The following is a 21,522-nucleotide window of genomic DNA, read 5'->3' on the forward strand; positions in this document are numbered from 1 at the left end:
TGCAGCTGAAATCCAACCTTGGATTACAGTAGTTGGCTGCAATTTAAAAGGTCATGGCACAAGTCTGTGGTTCTTCATAGACTTCCTTACAGATACGAGACAAGGAACTCTACATTCCATGGCCCCATCTGTAAAATGGGAGTTACAGTACATCAGTACTTAGCAGATGCAAATTTAAAAGAGTGCATACCGAATACTGTTGTTAAACATTTAATGTGATGCTGTGTTCCATTGTGTCCCAACAACCTCTAGTCTTTTTTCTTTATAAACTCTTCCTACAGAATTCAGTTATAAAGTCCTTGAGAAAAAAATCTTAGTTCTGTTGCTGTCATTGCTGCCAGCTGCTTCTCGCAAACATAAATATTGTAGGTGTAGACTAAAATAAATAAATAAAATGCTGATGGAAGTATACTGGATCTCTATCGAATCTCAAAGCTTCTGCGTTGCCTTGTTTTAACTTTTCAGTAGCTTTACTCTTCCTAGTCTTCAGTAACAGGTAGGAAAGTGAATGGGAAACCAGTTTATGTTGTGAGAGTTAGAACATCATCCACCACAGCTGCACTGTCTTTTGACTTGTCAGAAGAGAGCTTTGAGTGTGAGAAATTGACTCCTCCAAACCTAGGTTCTTGCTGCAAAGACTCCAGGATTGTGATTGAAGAGGCACAAAATGCAAAACAGTGAAAAGATCAGCATGTAGTGGCTTTCATGACTGTAGAAAGTCACTAGATGGTGCAATTACTGCAAATGCAGGAAGCTGTAATGGGAATAGCACTGTTCTGCTAGCAAGTGGACCCCGAGTTTTGAGACTCGCTTATTTTTCCTGTTCTTTGCTATTTACATTGTGTATTGATTGGTTCTTGGGACAGCTTAAACTGGTCCACGTAGCTGTGGAATTTACAGCTTAATTCTTTTGTTTATCTGGCAGTGCAAGCAAGCAACACGAGAGCTCTCCATTATTCTGATTAGCTTTTGGTTTCTAATTGGTTCTGAAGAAATCCTTTTTTCCCTGACCTTATCTTCTCATAGAAACTTGAAAAATCCTGAACCTTCTAGACAACTTTAAATTTGTCGGTTTTCCTTGTTTTCCCTCCCTTTGTTTTGGCATATGAATGCAGAATCAGCAAGTCAGAAAGCAAAATCCAGCTTCTGTGCTGAGTTTTCAGTATGCAGAGTAATGACACTTTTTCCACTTAAAAACATTTACTTTTTGGACTTTAGAAATTGGATGGAAGGATATCAATTTAGTTTCGACTAAGTGTATTTGGGAAGCCCTCATCTGAAGTAGAATACTTGTAAGCAGTCTTTGTTAGCATGAAGAATAGTAGTTACAGCATGGTTCTTGATTAGAACTCCTGTGTTTTTCTTTAGAAACAAAACAAAACCTAAAAATCCTAGTCTATAGTTAACAATTTTTGATTTAGTAAAGGTTTTCATGTATCAGAAAGTTTTTGATGCATGACAGAGAAGAAATTGAGAAGATAAGTTTCATTACAATTCTAGTCTATCTAAAGCGTTATTTATTGAGTCTGGGAGCTGGTCATTAGGACTTTACACACTGCCCTTGGGCAAACTCCATGACTTCCCTTGCATTTGTAAAACCACTTGGGATCTATCTTCCTTCCAGGAACAGTAGTGGCTTGTGAAACAAGATTTTTATTCTCAGGGTATCCTGAACAATTTTAAAAGTCCAGAATTCAGATTAGAGCATAGTTACTCTAACATGTTTTTATTGTTTTCAGGGATGTTTAGGAGAATCACAGCAGCAGCCAACAGACTTTTTACAGGAGATGGATCTGATGGTAGTTTCTATACCCTTGAAAGTTTGAGTGACCTTGTTCAGTCCATGATTCCCACCCATCCTTCTTTAGTTCTCCTCTGGTGTCAGATCCTGCTTCTCGTCAATTATACCAACTACAACTGGTGGTCAGAAGTGCATCAAACACCGAAGTAAGTTTTGATCCCTAGTAGTAGTAGTGTGTCTCATAATTATGTCTGCAAAAATTATATTTTTTAAAAATCTGGCTTTTTATCTACTGAGCCTGTCAGCCTGTTGAATAGTACTATTTGCATTCTGAAATAGGTAGTTTTGCATTTACATTAAGTGTATGCATATTGTCTGTTCTGACATCAGCATGTGTTTCAAAGTAAAGAAATGTGTCCTGCTCTCAGTTGTTCCTCAGAACTGCCACTTAAAAGGTGAAGAACTTCTCAATTTTAATCCAAGACAGCTTCATCTGTATACTACTTTTAAGTAGAATTATGGACATAACTCTAACAAAATATTCAGTATTTCATGTTTCTGTGGAGACTTTGTATTTCACCTTCTAGCAAATAACCATCTCTAGTACAGATGATATACACTGTTGCATTTAGGAAAATACAATCTGATCAGTATAACTATAGTTATATCTGTTCTCAGTGGGTCTGTTACTAAGTGCTGTCAAAACATAGTATCAGTACCATGCTGATTCATTAGCATTAAGCACCATAGTAACCTCACTTAACATTAGCTGTCTGAAATTTGGAGATTTGGTCTAACACTAGTGTTCTCTTGGTCTTAAGTTAGTTTATCTCACCTGTCACAGATAGGAATGATTTGTCCTCTGGGGGTAAGGAAGATACTGCTACGTGGGTGGGTATTCCTCTGTGTTAACTGTAGAGGGAGATTAACAACTGGCTTGAGAGACATTTCTGGTGCTTGCGCAGTGAGCGTTAGGGAAGACTAATCTTGCTCTATAATATGAGTGGATCAATACTTGCTCAAGTGTGAGATTCTTGCCTCAGTTCAACGTCATGATGTGAAAAAAACATTATTCTAATTTCAGGAAACATGAAATTACCAGGCTTATGAGCAAAGTAGGGCAACTTAAATAGCTAAGGTGATATCTGCCATTTGTTGCAGGTATCTTTTTTTTTTTTTTTGATTTACCACTATCTCCTCTATTTTTTCTGTGTTGGACATCACTTTTGATCTAACACTAGATTAAGTGCTCAAGAACATTGGTTTGGCTTGAGAAGAAAACACAGAATTAGGTTCTGTTATCCTACCGCAGATGCAGTTGCCCGTGTTTTTCTTTTAAATAAGCTGTTTAGTTCTCCGTAAGTTCTTCAGTACTTCAAGGAAGTAATAAGGATGGAACAAAAAAGTGATACTACAATTGTTAGAAAGTAAAGAGCTGATGGAAAGCAAAGTGTCAACTTCAAAGCAGTATAATGTAAGGACATTGGTAGGATATTCCAAGCAATTTGATTGTTAATGTTTCAGTAGCCGTAATAATAAAATAGTAACAAAATATAATGTGCTTCTTGCAGGAGACACAGTCTTTCTACTACTAAATTGCTTAGCCCTCAGATATCTGGAGACAGTGATGAATCGGATTCAGAATCTAAACGTGGCATGTGCAATAGAGAGATAGTGAGAAGAGGAGCACTCATTCTTTTTTGTGACTATGTTGTAAGTTATTCGTCTTGTGTTTAAGGCCAGGAGTGATAAGAAATCTTTAAAAAGAAGCCTAAATTAAAAATCACATTTTAGAAGAAGACTCTGTGCATGTTTATTTCAAACAGCATTTCATTAAACGCAGCATTTCTGAAATGACCTTCTCAATTTACTTGTTTCTAACCTGGGTTTTTAGTGTTTCAAAAAAAAAAAAAGGAATGAATTTGTAATGAATTTGTAAAATTTCTCAATTTGCAACAAGATCAAAAGTATTTGGAAAGCTTGTCAGGTAAAAGTAATGATAGTGATATTAAAACATAGACACTTTATGCCATTATTTTAAAATAGCTACCAGAATTATGTATTAAAAGCTTCATGTTGTATCATAGTTTTCAGTCATTAAACACTTAACACGAGTATTATTATTATATTTTTTCCCCTTTAGTGTCAAAACCTACATGATTCAGAACACTTGACCTGGCTTATTGTGAATCATGTTCAAGACTTGATCAATCTGTCCCATGAACCTCCAGTACAAGACTTCATTAGTGCTGTTCACAGGAATTCAGCAGCCAGTGGTCTCTTCATCCAGGCCATTCAGTCACGGTGTGAGAATCTTGCAGCTGTAAGTTTAACTCTTTGACTTTTCTTTAAAGAATAAAGTCAGTTATATTTCAGGAAAAGTTTAACTGATAAGTATGCCAATTCTGACATTTCTGGGTCGTTAATCAACTTATAATTTTTCTGTAAAGTAACTTCTTTAAAAATGCAAACAGCAAACCTTATAATATATTAGCAACTTCAGTATCAGATGTGTTCCGATCCATCAAATCTGTGAATTCAAGTAGAGTTGGTTAAGCTGCTTTTTTTCCTGCTTGAGTATTACCCCTGCATAATAAATATTTGAAGGGTAAATTAAAGCTGTAACTTCTGTCTTTGATTTCGGTACCTTGGTAGCATAAGTAACAGAACTAACTACTGATGCAGGAATAGTAAACAGTCCATCTTCATAGGCCTGAACAACATGAAGATGATTTGCGAGCTTATGCCTTCCCCATTGATCTGCCCCACAAGCTGTAGCCTCTTGGTGAGGGAAATACTGCTTCAGAAATTCAGTGTATGATTTCTGTTGAATTGGTAGAATGAACTGAACTAAATGTGTTTGAATGGAAGATGTAACAATTCTGTGAAATGTTTGGTGATTATCAGAAAAGTCAGTAAAATTAACACAGCTGGTATTTACAGTCTGCTCTAGAACAAGACGGGTTCCACGAGTCAAGCTAGTTTGTCAGTGTGTTTCTTCCTTTAGATTATTGGTGGTGAATTGGTGCTCATATTTAAAAAAAAAAAAAAAATTACTTGTACCCCATTTTAAACTTGAGTAGCCACCACTGTTTTTACAATTAAATGTGCTCAAAAAATCCCTAGTGTTTATCTGGATTTCTATACTGTCTCTTGTCTTGACTACGCACATGTTCCTACCTTCTTCCAGCAAGAGTTCAAGCTTCTCACTGTTGCCGGAGGTTTCTATAATTCCGCCTATGTCTCTCTAGATTTTTTCCTGAAAAGTTTTGCTCCCTACTTCTTGCTAACTCTTTGTAAGAGTAAGCTTTTACAGTTAAACATCAAACAACTTAGTGTTCATATTAATAAAAATAAGCCAGTAACTCAGACCTATTCATATGTAGATTATTATATTGATCAGCTAGTTGTCTGCTGTAGTTTTTTCTAAATGCCTTTCCCTTTAGCTTTAAGATCCTTGTATTCCAATTGATTGCTTTTTTTGTCTGTTTTCTTTGTGTTCTTTCAACGACTAGCCCACAACTCTGAAGAAGACTTTGCAGTGCTTAGAAGGAATACATCTCAGCCAGTCTGGAGCTGTTTTAACTTTATATGTTGATAAGCTTCTGTGTACTCCATTCCGTGTGCTTGCTCGCATGGTTGACACACTGGCTTGCCGACGAGTAGAAATGCTTTTGGCTGCAACTTTACAGGTAGAGAGAAATAAATTAATTTGTAAATAAGATTGGGTAGTGCTAGCAATATAATCAAGTGTAATAACTTAAAGTACATCAAAATGTGATGATGTTCAAGTCATCTAATTGAAAAGGAAATTTTTTATTTAGTATATTGTTATGTGAATGTTTGTATTTCACTTTGCCTGCCTGTGATTTTACTAATCTCTTCAAAGTACCTATGGGTATTTTACTCATTTTTGTCTTATAAAATTCTTGTGACCCTTTCCTATAGAGCAGCATTACTCAGTTACCAGTTGAAGAACTGGATAGAATTCAGGAATACCTTCAAAACAGTGGATTAGCAACAAGGTAACTAATACCAATATGTGTTAAAATGCCAAACTAAGTAATGTTCTAGTACTAATTGTGTAAATTTCCATTTTCCTGTGTTTGAGGGGCTTTTTATAACATAAAATAGTGGGTCCTTTTTGGGATTAAAACAGGAGTAAAGCCTCTCTTGTGAAGTGCAGGCATATTCTGGCACAAGGACAGTTGTGTTGGACGAGCTGAATTTGCAAAATACTTGAGAATTAAAGTAAGCTAAAGTCTTGAAGGCATCAAATTCTCTTGCCTGCATCCTACGTAGTTGCTGTCTTTCAAAATTAAACATTGCAAATTAATTCCGTGACAAAAAATGAAGTTACTCACTTTTGCACAATTTTGTGACTGCAAGCTGGGTGGACTTGCGTTTTTTGTTTTTCCAGAAAACTGTATTTAAAAGTTCTAGCTGTTTAGTGTCCCAGCTGTTTAAAAGTAAAGTGCTATTATTAAAAGGAGAAAATTATTCTTTTTTTGAAAAAGCTTTATTTAATGTTGGAAAAAGCCTAATTTATTCCCCTTGATGTCATTGCTGCTTGAGGTTAGTATCTGCTGACTGAAATAAGAAAGAAGTAGAGGGAAAGAATCTAAACCCCAAAACTGCAGTAGATGATAGTAATGTGCCTTCAAAGCTAACATTAAATTTCAATTTTTAGAAAAAAATCCAAAATCTCCAAATTACTTTATACAAGTTTTTGATAGTGGTAATGGAATCCAAAAAAACCCAAGACAACAACAACAAAACCAAACCAAAACAAAAAAAAACCCCCATATAAACCAGAAAAACCCACATTCCCAATAGTGACATAAATCCACAAACTGGAATTTTGTTCAGTTTTAGTGGATTCTTATTTGGTATCTGTTAGAACATATTTGTCTGCAGTCAAATCATGTGTACACTAACTTTGATTCTTCTTACTCATAAAAAAATATTTACTGCATGAAGAAAATTGAACAGCTTGCATTTTATACTTAAGCATGTACAAAGTTTAAATCCAAATTAAATTTAAATGTTTGGTGGTGTTAATTTGTTTTGGCTAGTGGTGGCTGGTGAAATTTGCAGTTTTGCATCGTATGACTGCATATATCCAACAATGAACTTTAAGACCCTACTGCTTTTCTCTCCCAGCATTAGAATTGGCTCACTGGGTGTCTTTCTATTTTTAAATGGTTTACACAACTGAGTAAGTTCGCTGTCTGCTGATGTGTTCTTCTATTTTCAGACACCAAAGACTTTACTCGCTCTTGGATAGGTTTCGTCTTATGGTAGCACCAGACACAACTAGTCCTTCACCTCTGGTTACCTCGCACCCACTAGATGGAGAAGACCAGCCAGCTTTAGAGAATGTAATTCTAGACAAAGTAAGATTATGTTTAGAAAGAGTCACTAAAAGTGCCTTGGCTGTAAACAAGTTTTTTTACTATGTAAATACGTAGTAAATACAGCTTATTTTTACTGTGCAGTTCATATTCTCAGGATTGTCAATGAATCTCAAATATAGATCAGTGAATGATTTCATATGTGTTGGCTGACTGTTGAACTTAGGATGACTAATTAGCACATGTATAGATGTTTGTTATGTTGACAGTACTGTGAAAAACTATCATGTTCTGTTTCTTTGCATAACTTTAATTGAAAGATTTATGTAAGGTTCAGTAGAAACATGTGCTTACTCATTTGCTTCATGTGCTTACTGTAGTGATCAGTTTTATTCGTTTGCTGAAAAATGTTAGTTATCTGTTAGAAACTAAGCATTACTTCTCAGTTTCCACTTCTCAGCTTTAAATTACTGTAAGAGAATAATCATGACTGCTGAACTGTTGCTGTCTTTCATACACTTAGAGATATGTTTATTTCAAAGTAGGGGAGAGGCTAAGAGCAAGCCTTTTGGGGCCTGTGTCTTCCTTTCTTTGTAGTTTGTCCCATAGCACAGATACTTTCTCCTTCTGATTGCTTTGTGTTCTACAGGGAAACATGTAACTGAGGTGCCAAAAATTATTTAATTAGCCGACAGCTTGGAGGAGACTGATAAGTAGTTGAGGAGCCCATTGACTTAGGAGAGAGACTGAGAGCTGCTTAGCAGGAGGAAGTGCTGCCCAGAAACCATTTACCCATAGCTTTCTGTCTTCAAATTATCCAAAGAATCTACTTCCTTTATAACTGTAAACCCTGCACAAAGGAAGTAGTTTTTGTCTGCTTCCTCCACAACCCCTACATACCTCATAGAAACATAGAATATTTCAAGTTGGAAGGGACCTGTAAGGATCATTGAGTCCCAGCTCCCTGCTCCACACCAGGCTACCTAAAACTAAACCATATGACTAAGAGCGTTGTCCAGATGCTTCTTGAACTCTGACAGGCTTAGTTGCATTCTAACTGATATCAGCAAATTCAGGATGTCCAGTTGTGAGACAGAAAACACAGAAAAGGGATAACTGAGCCTCTTTATATTCCTTAGTTAAACTAGTTATTTTATTAACTAATTCCTGTAGGTTCATCACTAATAATTTAGGGAGCAAATTTGCAGTGATGTGTGATGGTCTTCATTTATTTCAGTGTTAAAAGATGTTGTTTTCATCTGCTGATTTATTTGAATCTGAAGAATTTTCTTCCTTGGTTATAGCATTGGGTTTTTTGCTATTACAGTTAAGTTTTTGTGACTACTGAGTATTCCAGGTAGTTTTTCTAGGTACTCTCCTCAGCTTTAAGATCCTAATATGTACACCTGTGCTGTATGTTAAGCTGCTTTTTTTTCCTCATTTCCTGTCCAGACTATGGAAATAGACAACTTGCCCGTGAACATCCGTTGGCCTAGTTTAAGATGGTCCATTCACCAGTTGTCTGTTTCGCCTTGCTTTTTATTTTGAGTTTTTTTGACATTAATGTGGACTGGTGATCTCTTAAATGGACCACAATTCAATATCAATGAGCAATTCTCCCCCTGCCCTCATGAACTGTATTATTTTCTGTAAACAATATGTAATAAATTTCTTTTTTTTTTTAATTCTTAAAGAACTGGTATGTGTCACTAGTGAAGTCACAGTGTTGCATCAAGTCTGACTCAGCACTGCTAGAGGGTGCAGAGCTGGTAAATAAGATTCCTCAGCCTGACCTGACCTTCTTCATGACCAGCAAGGTAACTGTTTTGTCAGATGAAACACAGTCAGCTGAAGAGGATGTAATTATTTCTAATGTTTGTATTGCTAGTATTAATAGATTAGATTCTTAAATGTAAACACTTCAAATTTATGTAATACTGATAGTTCACTTCTTGAATTCAATTTCATTTTGGAAAGTAGAGCAGTAGGAGGTATGTTTCATTTCTGTGTCTACCAATGTTGCTAATAGTAGCGTTGTAGTAATACAGGTTGGGTGTATAGAGTGGAAGTGAAGGTTAGTTTATGTATTGCAATCACAAAAATCCAGTTTTACCATTTTACATAATCTTCTAGTTTTGCCATAGTGTCTTACAGGGCCAGATATTTCTGTAACCTTTTAAATATCTGTGCTAGATGACTTGCAGTATGCCACTGACAGGCCACAGTTAAATTTGGCACAAAGGACAGCTTATATCTGTGACTTTGTTTTCTAAGAACATATTTCGTTTAAACTCTCTACATTACATTTGCTGCTGGTTTGCAGAAATAATAGTGGGAAACTTTTGAAAAAGATTTTTGTTGGGCTTTTGTTTGAAAACTTATTACTTGAAGATTCCTTGTATGTATAGATAATCTTTAAGCTTTATTAACATATTGTTTTCAAAATTTGGAATAAGAATTTTGATTTTTCTTTCCAGTACAGTGGTGTTTGGAATTCAGATGTGGAACAAATATGGGCTTAATTATGGTATTCTTATACCACAATAGAGCAGAGGTCATAATAACAAGTTAGTTAATTGATAAACTGTTAATTTCCCACCATATTAGTATGCCAGAATAGTACCATCAGATACTTAGTTTCTCTTTAAAAGCAATTTCTCTACTTCATATTTACTATTTGATTTCAGGAATTCAACCTAAGCTTGTTAGCACCTTGTTTAAGCCTTGGCATGAATGAAATATCAAGAGACCAGAAGAGTAGCTTCTTTGAAACAGCTCGGAGGGTAACTCTGAATCATGTGTCTACCACTGTACAAAACCTTCCTGCCAACCACCAGGTTTTTCAACCACTATTGCCAACTGAGCCATCAGCCTACTGGAAAAAACTAAGCGATATCTTTGGTAATAGAAATAATGGTCTTTTTAAGTTTATTCTCTCCTCTGCAAAAGGTACCTTACAGATATCTTGTGAATACATGAACTTACTAACTATTTTAAAAAGTCAAGATACCTGCTATGAAAGTGTTTATGAAATAATTTTGAAAAGCATTTATTGAGGGGAAAAAATTCGAACTGCTAGATTTCATCCAGTCTTATTTTATAGGAGATGAGGTGATGTATCAGTCTCTGATGACACTTTGTCGTGCACTGGCTCAGTATTTGTTGTTACTTTCAAAACTACCAGCTGGTCTCCGTGTTCCTCCTGACAAAGAGGATGATATCCTGAAATTTGTAGTTATGTCAATAGAGGTAAGAAACTACAGCATAATTAAAGATGTGATGAAATGTTGGGAGAGGGAACAGCTTAAACTGATTACCATTGAGTAACTAACTTTTGATCTGAGCAATTTTCTTGTCTTAACTGTATAAATTTCTTCAGTGGTTGTTTTATTTGAACTGGGCTTATGGGACAAGGGCAGCTTTTTACAAGGAGAGTTTGAATGATGGAATGATCTTGGCATTTGGGAGAATGGCCACTGGTTTTTGGGACACTGAATAAACAGTATATAATACTTGTAATTTTCATGTACTTAAATTCTGTTCTCTCAGAAGAAAAATCAATGCAACATGCTAATAAAACTTTATATATTGCCGAATTAAAAAAAAATCCTCTTTGGTTATAAGTTCTTCTGTTGCTATTTGCTATTAATGGGAGATTTTTATTTTTGTACAGGCAGTATCATGGCATTTAATGCATGACCAGATTCCATTAAGTGTAGATCTTCAAGCTGCTCTGGATTGTTGCTGTCTGACATTACAGCAGCCTAGTCTCTGGAATTTGCTGGCTTCTGCAGCTAATGTGACATATGCTTGCTCCTTAATTAATTGTGTTAAATTTATCATAGAAGCAGGTGAGTCCAATTTGAACAGCTATGAGAAAATTTTCTTAATAAATTGTCAGTCATCACTGATCAAATGCTAGATGTCTGAAATATATCCTCAGAGTCCTTTTTAATTATTGCTTTGACAAATTTACTTTTACTACTTTCATTTCTCTTTTTAAATTGTGTGTTTACTTTTGAACTTGGCACATGCCTTGGAGATGTAAAATATTTGGCTACTATGTGATTTTGAGGAGAAAAATGGAATATGAGTAATGTAATGGCTGTATCTTCTAAATACTTTTGTCTAATTCAGTTGCTGTTGAACCTGGTAATCAACTTCTTAGTCCTGAAAGAAAGAAGAATACTTCAAAAGGCTTAAGTGAGGGTGAAGTTGATTCAAACGCACAGAGTAAGTAAATGGTAAATTCCACTTTTGCCTTAAGCTTTCACTGAAGAAATATTTGTAGGTGCTCTTTCCATTACTATTTTGTTTAACAATGAGAGTTCATCTCAGACCTCATTTGTATTTGATGAATATTCATTAAATATAGGTTGACATATTTTTAACAGGTATAGTTGTTTTTTCTTGAAAGTTAAGCATTAATGCATATTTTTCTTGTGGGGGATTCTGTTAGCTGTGCAGCATGCTGCAGACTGAGATTTTTAAACTGTTGTGGGATTTTTAAATTTCATGTGGGAGATGCAGCATTGTTAATATTTTTTCTGAACAACAGCAGATTCATTATCTGCTCTTCTACAATATGAGAGCACTATGTTGACGTGAAGGTCAAGTGTAATCTGTGAGCGTGGACAGGATTGTCTTCCATATCCAGCTGTGCTGGTACAGCAAGATATTACTTCCATCTACATAAATTACCTGCTTGTCAGATTTAGCATAGAGCCAGCTATGAGACTGTTTTCTCATAAAACAGATGAGTTTGGTCACTGTCAATTCACACAGATGCCCTCTTCAGTGTGGCCTGTACTTGCTGGGGTTAGCATGGCAGTTGCTCTGCTGGCAGATCTCAGCTGGTCTCCATCACTGAGAGTCTTAAACAATGCAAGCCGTTGCAGGGAGGGTGGTAGTAGTACTCTTCAACTAGCTGAAATATTGTAGAATATTTCTGTGTATACATCCTTTTTGTGGTTTTGTTCTTTTTAGTCAACATATTCTTTTATTAAGCATTTTTTGCTTTTATGTATCTTTAAAAATTATCTTTCTTTTGAATAGGTTCATAAAACTGTATTTCTTTTTCTCCTCACAAAGGAACTAAACACATTACTGCAGCTTGTGAAATGGTAGCTGAGATGGTGGAATGCTTACAGACTGTCTTAGCACTGGGGCACAAAAGAAACAGCAGTATCCCGGCGTTTCTTACTCCTGTCCTCAAGAACATCATCATCAGTTTAGCAAGGCTGCCTCTAGTGAACAGTTACACGAGAGTGCCTCCTTTGGTATGTTCATTATGCTTTGTTTTCAGGACTTTAAAAGCTATTGAACAACTTTTGAAAACCAAACATGGTGCTGCATCTTAAGTTTTACATCGGTAGGACTTCAACCTTTAGCTAGTTTGATCAGCCAGTTTGTCTTTCTAAACACTGAGTAGCAAAACACCATAAAAATATCAAGTAAGAGATCACTTTGGAATCGGAGATCTGATTAGAAAAGTGTAGTAACTCCTTACATTCTCATGTGAAAGAATGTCCAGGGGGTAACTTAAGAAAGGAAAAGCAAGCAGTGACTTGGGTGCTTTGTTAGTGCTTATATTTCCTCCTGCTCAGTGGGATTGTTTACCCTGGAAAGAGATAATGCTTTCTTTACAGCACCTGAATTGACAAATTTGGTTTTTGTCATGCTAAGCACCACAATGATGCAATGGTGCTGAGGTGCCCAAAGCAGTGTCTGAACTAACTGAGGTATTTGTGTGTGGTACGACATGGTACACCATGCAGATACTTTGGATTGTAGATTACTATTCTTTCTTAACTCATCTTGGATCTTGTGGACAAGGTATTTCAACCTTTTCTTTTTGGCCAATGTAACATGGATTTAAGAACACCTCGTGGTTACCTCCATATATTGTTAGTACTGTGAAATGACTTTGTTTAGATAAACTTCAAAACCATTATCAGAAACATTTCTAGATTCTTATTAGGTAGAGTAAAAGGGGGTTTCTTGATATGTGCAAGGCCATTTCTCTGGCCTTTCTCTGTTTCTCGGCTCTGTTATTGAAGGGATGTCAAAAGATACTAATTTTTTTGATTGAGACTTTTTTTGCCCACCCTCGGATATGTCTTCGTGCTTTCTCAGGCATGAATAGTATGTGAACTATTTTCCCTGATTTACCTTTCAGCATAATTTCTGCACCATCTAGGAGTCACTTGGCACTTAAATTGTAAACTGAAATACATGACAGGAACGTAATTGCTTTCATATCCCAACTTGGGCAGTAGGACTGAAGGATTAATTCATAGTGTAAAATATGCAAAAAAAACCCCAACCCCAAATTAGAAAAACAGTGTAAAATGTGTATTAGCTGTGTTAGATATTTAATCTTTCTCTAAGTTTTTTTTTGTAATTGGAGAATTACTTGTATTTACTGATGTCTCATTGCTTATTGAATTGTGCATGTATCTTTGTAGATGTCATGTTAATACTATTTCTGTTTTGGATAAGTAGATGTTGTTTATATTTCTTAAGGTCTGGAAATTGGGCTGGTCACCAAAGCCTGCCGGTGACTTCGACACAGTTTTTCCTGAAATCCCAGTAGAATTTCTTCAAGAAAAAGAGATCTTTAAGGAGTTCATCTATCGCATTAATACACTTGGTATGTACAAAATTAAAAATTAATACAGTTGGCTCTTATTGGGCATTTACCTGTGTTGCAAAGTTACCGAATAACTGAATCTGGTACCGTTTGTTCCTTTTGTTGCTTATGTGGAAGGTAAATAGTATTTCAGATCAGGTTAGTAATTGAGCTGCAATAATTCATATGTTTTGCTCAATGCAGAGAAAAAACTATTAAGTTATAGAAATAAAGCCAAAAACTATACTAACTCAACGAGATTATTTCAGTGTGCTCTTACAGAATGGCCAACTGTTTTCTAGAGCATGCACTTGACAGTATGTTTGAGAACATTTTGCTTCCTCTGTTTTTTTTATTCATGCATAGTATATAAATTTAGTGCCACACTCAGTGTTTTAAATGAGATGCTATCACTTTAAAGATTCTGAATATGTCAGGCTTTACTGAACAAGACCATTGGGGTTTAAGGGTTCAAGTCTTTGTCAACAGATGAGACTGTCAAGGGTAATGCATCAAATTTTCCATATGCTTATCAAAGTTCTTCAGACTTCGGGGGTTTTTTTCCCCCTCTGATCTACAGGTTAATACTGACTGATTTGTGGTGTAGCACTGATTTCTGTTTGATCACTATAGTGCCTAAGATTGCATTCTCATTTTTGGTTCTTTAGATATCATTAGTATAAACTGCAATGTATTATTCAGGAATCCTCTGCAGTCTCCTATAGGTAAAAATCTGTTTGGAAAAATTTTTTGAGAAGCGCTTGAATTTTAATAGCCTATTTCTAGGCAATTCAGTCATCTTGCTTTTAGGGCATAAAGATTTCTTGACTCATTATAGGATTCTCCACAATTTTTTTTCCTGTGAGAATTAGCCAATTTTCTTTATGATTTTCTGGGTTGTGAAAACCTGATAGATCTCAGTGCTTTGAAAGCTGGACAATCGAAATATTTAAATGTATATAAGAAACAACCCAAACAGGACCATTTAGATAAAAACATGCAGAACCCTTCTAAAGGCTTTATCACTTCCTGAAACAGAACATTTTAAATTTAAGGAAATGGTATGAAACTAAATCTATGGAAACAATGTACTGGTTCTATGCTGTTCTATGTTTAAGTTTGTATTAAGACATAAATGGCTATCTCTGAGTGTTTCCATAGGATGGATCAGCCGTACTCAGTTTGAAGAGACTTGGGCTACTTTGCTTGGTGTGCTTGTAACTCAGCCTATTGTAATGGACCAAGAGGAGAACCAACAAGAGGTAATGTCATTCACTGAATTTTTTAAATTAAATTTTACTTAAACTAAGAAAAATGTTTCTCTTAAACCTGTAAAGCAGAAAAGTAGCGACTAAAACTAAGAAATTATTTCCATTTTATATTGTCTTGTGTTCATATCCCTGTGAGATCATATACTTCCATCTTCTGGCTTAAAGCTTCTGCAAGTATGTACATAGTATGGAAAAATTCAGTGAAGTTGTTTTAACTTTATATTTGTATGTCACTCAACACACACAGTTCAAAGTTTGCTTGATGAGACGTTTGGCTTTAGGCACAATAGGAACTCCAAAAACTTTTGAGAGGAACAATATGTGAGAGAACTAGCTTTAGGAAATATACTAGTTAACTGTAGCTAGTATCTGTTACTGCAATTATCTGTGCTATCTAATAATCAAACCTCAAAGGGAGTTTCTTTGGTAAGACTTTTTTGTAAGATTCTTGACTAGAAATGAATTGACCTAGAGATGCATGCCCATGTCTCTTGCACCCAGTTTTAGACTGTATATTGGATGTCTGGGCTTCTAACTTGGATGGCCCAGGTAAGTGTTCAAGATTCAGTGGAGGGCATTTAGGGATCAGAGCTGATTAAATTTATCTGTACCAAAAGCGAAGATGAGAGTGAATTTAGCTGTCATGAAAGAGACTTTCCCTCTTCAGATGACTTAACCTGATAGCAAACTGACTTTACTAGGTTCTAGCGCTTTGACTAGAAAGGCTTTTTTTCCTAAACTTGTGTAGCGTTCACTCCCAAATTGCAAGTGGTCCTGATGGTAGGTGCAGAGCCTAAGCATTTTGAAGAATTTGGAGGGTAGATGCCTGTGAATAGTGGATCCTGGGTAGCAGACAAAGGAGTTCCTATCTGTTGTTTCCTAGGTGTCAGACTCCAAAAAGGAGTAGGGCATCATCATCCCTCTTCCCTGGGTTAGCATTTCTGTTCGCTAGACTGACTTCAATGCTTGTGCAGCTTGCAGAATTTTTGATTTAACTCTTTTCCACATAATGGCCATCAGACTTAAGGTAACCTTGCCTTTGGTAGTTCCGTATTTGTCATGTAGAGAGTGTTTATATGTAGAACAGGAGCAATACTGCTCCTTTAGTTTCCAAAGAAAACTAATATGTTAAAAATTGCAAGCGTTTTAAGTACTATTATGAATGTCAGTATGTTAATATTTCTTAAAATAAAAATACTAAATGTAAAAAAAAATTTTTTTTTTTTAAAAGTTGAAAATGTGTTACCATCTTGCATCTTCTAAAAAGGTTCAGACTCTATTGTGGTCTGATGTTTTTGAGAAGGAATCAGAATCTATACAACGAAAGCAAAAACTGAGAAGCATCCTGCCACTTCAGCATCTGCAAGTGTTTGTGCTGTTTGTAAAAAAACTGATTTAGGCAAAGAACTGATGATAAACAGTTCTGAGCAAAAAAGTTAAGTGTACTGTGAAGATTCTTGTTACCATCAACACAAGGGAGAATGAGTTACAACCCACAGTGTCAGAAGTTTGTCTTAAGAGATTTTTTTTTTTAAAAGGAAAACAAACGAGCTGCTACAGTGGTGATAATTTACAGTGGCAAAGTACTTGATGCAATGTGTGTAATTACAAGTACTTCTATTGGGAAAGAATGGAAGTGCCTCAAGTAAGAGAATTGCATTACAGTTTTCTCACACTTTTACAGTCATGCTAAATACTGAATGTGTAGCCTCTTGGTTTAGAAGAAACATTGGATGCATCTGGACAGTGATACCCAGAAAAATGCTGCTGAAAATTCATGATGAGGTTGAGGTTTTTTTTCCTAAATGGGCAGTTACTAAAAAACCATTAACATGGATCCAACTCGTATTTGGTCTGTCTTGATGCTTTGTTTCAACAGGTAACTAATGGGTAGACACAAACAAAGAAACTAAATACTTTGAGGTTTAAATGCTATTGGGACAAGAGAGGATGCATGCAGAATGGCTGATGAGATGCAAGGGTGTGTTGCGGCCACAGCTGGTGTTTTCTGTGCATTGCTTATGTCAGCTAGATTTCTGGATGGGAAAAAGTCTAGATGATAGGCTTATTAATGATAATTTAGTGTCAGGTAATAAACTGATATTCAAGGCTTTCAGGATTATTTTTTTTACAATTCAAATTACAGTAAGTTCATTTTACAGGAAGATACAGAGAGGACCCAAATTAATGTTCTTGCAGTACAAGCCATAACTTCCTTGGTGCTGAGTGCAATGACAATACCTGTTGCAGGCAATCCAGCAGTTAGCTGTTTGGAACAGCAGCCCCGCAACAAAGCTTTAAAAGCTCTGGACACAAGGTATTTTTTTTTTTTACTTGCTCTAAAATACATAAAAGTTATACTTGTGATTAATACATAATTACAATTGCTTAATCTATATATGTATAGACTGTGTTTTCTAAGCAAGAGTGTATACAATGGATCTGTTTGCATAGAAGTTACATGGACTTAGCATCACAAACCTGCTGAGTTAAAAGACAGTATCTGAAAAAGACAATATCTTATTAAAATCTAGTAAACCGTGTGTAGAATGTAGTTCTCAATATTTCTCAGTTTTAGCATCCCTGATAAATAAAATAAGCATAGACACATAATGTTGTAGAGTAAGCTAGTCAGACTTGCACAAAAGTGTTAAAGGTAAATCTGCTTAAATTGAATTCTGTTGGGCTTTCAGGTTTGGGAGAAAGCTAAGTGTTATCAGGGGAATTGTTGAACAGGAAATCCAAGCCATGGTATCGAAGAGAGATAATGTTGCTACTCATCACTTATACCAAGCTTGGGACCCTGTTCCATCACTTTCTCCTGCTACTACAGGTAAGTGCCTGTATGCAGGGGGAAGGGGAGAGTGAATTTCTTTTACATTTAAGAAGTAGAAAAGATACTCTTAGGAATCTATTTGAAATACAGTTTGCAGGAAATTAAGCAATTTTCGCATATACTTTCTTATGCATATTTTAAGAACTTGTCTTCTGTTTTGTTATAGGTGCTCTTATCAGCCATGAAAAACTCTTGCTGCAGATCAATACTGAACGAGAAATAGGAGATATGGATTATAAACTGGGACAGGTTTGTTAAAACCTTAACTTTGAATTTGACTTTAATTACATTTTTTCCAGTTTATGAAAATTCAGTTAAGAGACATTGCTTAACATCAAAAGTAAACTAAAAGCTCTGAGTGATGCAGGGTAGATACTAACTAGGTGACTCCTCTAAGCCAGCTGTCCCATCTCTCATGGAATTTTTTCTTGTGTGTGTGCTCTACTCGTGAGCCAGCTATTGAGTTGTATGTTTCAGCCTTGTGTATTAAAGAGCCCTTGTAGTGCTGGCTTCCACTTTAAGTACTGGATTTTAATTTGCTATAGCATGCTTGCGGTAGTCCTTAGGAAATGAAAAATCACTAGACATAAAATAAGCAATGCTGTTTTAATTTTAAATAACCCAGTGCAGGACATAAATTTCACTGGGTGATGTTGGTTGGAAAATTAGCACTTCATACAGTGAATAAAATATAGTTCTTATAGAGTTATTTATCTCCTTGAAAATTTAGTCTTTTCATAAAGTTACATACAAGTTTTCAATGTAATTTTTTTCACTATTTGAATAGTATGTATTAGTGAAAAAACTTAAATAATAAACTCAGATGATGTTATTTTTCTTGAGGAGTCTTTTGCATAAGGAAGACTAAATGGTTACTTATCTACCTCTAGGCGGCTGTATGTTCTCTTGAGATTTTAAAGGGCTTGAATGTTCTGTATTTGCAGGTTTAAAGACCCTACGCATTATTTACGAAAACTGTTAACTCTGTAGCAATACTAAGCATTAGACATCCTGCTTGAAAAATAAATAAATGTCTGTATATTTTTTGCTTAATGTGAAAAAGAATTCTATGTAAGGGTGAATTTTTGTCTGAGAAAGAACTCTTGAGCTATGTAAGATAAGAAACTTTAGAGGAAAAAGTAATACCTCTATTGAAACACAGGAAGTGCTGATTTTGCTTTGGAATCTTCATACAGATCATTTATGAAATGCCATCAGCAGGTCTTATTGTTGTGAAACATTAATTTCATAAATAAAACTAGAAGAAAAACTAGGATATTTTCTTCTTTGTAGATAATTGTTTATGTTGCCTGAGCGAAAATCTTAGTCTTGTCTAGTTTCAGAAGAAAGGTCATACTGCAATCAGACATGCTGAGTTATGGCTTGAGAAGAGTTATGAATGTGTTGTCTCTTGAACTGCAGTCGTTACAGTTCTTTCTGAATTATTTTCTTGCTTGGCATGAGTTGTAAATATTTATACTTTTGCTTTAGATTTTAGATCTGGTATGTTGACTTTGGGATGATGCATGCACTGTGTTAGTGCCTGCTTACAGGTTAGCCAGATGCTGCTTTCAGCATCACCTGAATTGCTGTAATAAGCACATGGCACTACTGTTTTTGCTGTGCCATACAGTTTAAAGTGAGTTAAACTAAAATGTTGAAAAAGGTTAAAACAAAAAAAAAATTAAATGATGTGCAGTTCATGTAAATGTTGTTTGACGCTATGTGTTGCCCATCATTTAAATGACAAATGTATTGGGCTTCTAAGACTTTTCTCATCTGACTAGAAGGGTGTTATAATGCTGTGCTTCTTTTCTTTCTTTCTCTTTTTTTTGGGTGTGTTGCAAGGTCTCCATACACTCCATATGGCTAGGAAATAACATCACTCCATTGAGAGAAGAAGAGTGGGGTGAGGATGAAGAAGATGAGAATGATGTACCTGCTCCTTCTTCACCACCAACCTCTCCTATTAACACCAGGTGTGTTATTTTTTCTTTTTGTCTCTCATTTGACTTATCAACAAGCTTTTATCTCTTCATGTTGAGTTCAATAAGCTGGGTTTATAAATTGGATGCTCATAAATAACTGTACTATTTCAAATCAAGTATTTTAGCAGGGCTTAAGAATTGCCATTTTAACACTTGCTTATTGTGCCTTGCAGGAAACACCGGGCTGGTGTGGATATACATTCTTGTTCTCAGTTCTTGCTTGAACTGTACAGTCAGTGGATATTGCCATCAAACCCTAGCAAGAGAACACCAGTCATTTTGATTAGCGAAGTGGTGCGATCAGTAAGTCTAAACTATTATTCAGAGTCATAATTGAGTATATGTTATTCAGAGCCAAGCAGCATTTGTAAAGCATCTTTAATATATGGGAAACATGGATTTTTCTTGGTAGCGCTATTATATGGGCAGTACAGAAATATAACTTGAGCAGCTATAACATTATACTGATTTAAACTGTGTAAATATCTGGATTGTATGTTCTGCTGCTAGTTACAAACATGTTATTGTTACTTAATGATAGTTGGTATTTCACTTGACTACTTGCTAAAAGCAGATTTCAGGATTTTGCTTATCCTACCTCTGTAAGAAAATGAAGATGGAACAACAGTATATTAGAGCGTTAAATTGACTATTGAAGTGTAGAAGTAAAATTAAAGAACACAGGCGTGGAAAGTGTCTTGATAGCCATAATTCACTGTCATAAAAGAATAAAATGAAACTATCCTTGCAAGAGAATATGTATTGTGTGTTTTGGGGTGGTTTAGTATATTGTAAATGGCCTTATTCTTTCATTTTCCAGAATTATTTATTATAGTGGATTTGGTTTTGTAAACCTTTTGGAAAAAAGGACCATTTGGAGGTAATTGTTAATCTGAGATGGATGATGGAATACTGGACAATAGTTATTCCAGGCACTTCAGTTAATGTTAACACATGTAATAGATTGAGGAATCTTTTGCTGACAATTATAAGACAAGCGAGAGACAATTTTTGGCTGTCTGTTAATGGTCTTTTTTATATTAAATTTTAATTTGTGTACAGCTTCTGGCAGTATCAGACTTATTTACAGAAAGGAATCAGTTTGAGATGATGTATACAACACTGACAGAATTGCGAAAGGTGCATCCATCAGAAGATGAGATTCTTGTACAGTATTTGATACCAGCCACTTGCAAAGCTGCTGCTGTTCTCGGAATGGTAAGGAATTCTCATGGAAGTTTATTGGAAATTCATGACTGTCTAAGTTAACTCATCCTTAGGTTCATAGGCAAAATCTCATATACTTTATAAGAGGGGTTTTTCTCTAAGAAAATCCCTTAGCTGATCTGTGTGGCTACAAGAAGTGACAAGATATGTATTCTGGGCTTTCAGAGGTTGCAAACATCATCTCCATTTGCCCCATATTCAAACTAGGTTTTTTTAGGTTTGAGCTTAATTTAATGTGCTTTTTGGTTTATCCTTTTTGGTTGAGTGTAACCCTTGCACTGGACTCATTTGTTACATTACAGGCCAGAAATAAGGACTGTGGAACAGCTATTGCTAGATTTGTGTTACAGGTTAATGTTTATAATCTCATGAGAGGCTGGGACAGTGCATATGATGAATATGTAGCTTGATAGTTGGGTATCCCTTTCCGTTCCCTCACTCTTCCCTCTATTGCATCATTCCGCATTTAGGGAA

General features: G+C 35.6%; 1 protein-coding gene across 1 annotated transcript in view; it reads left to right on the forward strand.

The window, feature by feature from the left end:
• HTT (huntingtin) overlaps positions 1-21,522 on the forward strand; it is a gene marked incomplete at its 5' end in the record, with an annotated part of 42,187 nt that overhangs the window by 12,945 nt on the left and 7,720 nt on the right. Inside the window, 20 exons of the mRNA XM_010077879.1 lie at positions 1,740-1,947; positions 3,313-3,454; positions 3,885-4,064; positions 5,257-5,433; positions 5,690-5,766; positions 6,999-7,137; positions 8,790-8,912; positions 9,783-9,996; positions 10,199-10,344; positions 10,769-10,946; positions 11,233-11,328; positions 12,187-12,374; positions 13,621-13,747; positions 14,888-14,988; positions 17,160-17,314; positions 17,691-17,830; positions 18,000-18,082; positions 19,682-19,812; positions 19,995-20,124; positions 20,884-21,039. Coding sequence (XP_010076181.1) covers positions 1,740-1,947; positions 3,313-3,454; positions 3,885-4,064; positions 5,257-5,433; positions 5,690-5,766; positions 6,999-7,137; positions 8,790-8,912; positions 9,783-9,996; positions 10,199-10,344; positions 10,769-10,946; positions 11,233-11,328; positions 12,187-12,374; positions 13,621-13,747; positions 14,888-14,988; positions 17,160-17,314; positions 17,691-17,830; positions 18,000-18,082; positions 19,682-19,812; positions 19,995-20,124; positions 20,884-21,039 — 2,891 coding nt within the window. The remainder of the gene's footprint in view (positions 1-1,739; positions 1,948-3,312; positions 3,455-3,884; positions 4,065-5,256; positions 5,434-5,689; positions 5,767-6,998; positions 7,138-8,789; positions 8,913-9,782; positions 9,997-10,198; positions 10,345-10,768; positions 10,947-11,232; positions 11,329-12,186; positions 12,375-13,620; positions 13,748-14,887; positions 14,989-17,159; positions 17,315-17,690; positions 17,831-17,999; positions 18,083-19,681; positions 19,813-19,994; positions 20,125-20,883; positions 21,040-21,522) is intronic.

Source organism: Pterocles gutturalis, unplaced genomic scaffold, assembly GCF_000699245.1.
Source record: "Pterocles gutturalis isolate BGI_N339 unplaced genomic scaffold, ASM69924v1 scaffold15968, whole genome shotgun sequence".
In the NCBI taxonomy this organism is placed as follows: Eukaryota; Metazoa; Chordata; class Aves; order Pterocliformes; family Pteroclidae; genus Pterocles; species Pterocles gutturalis.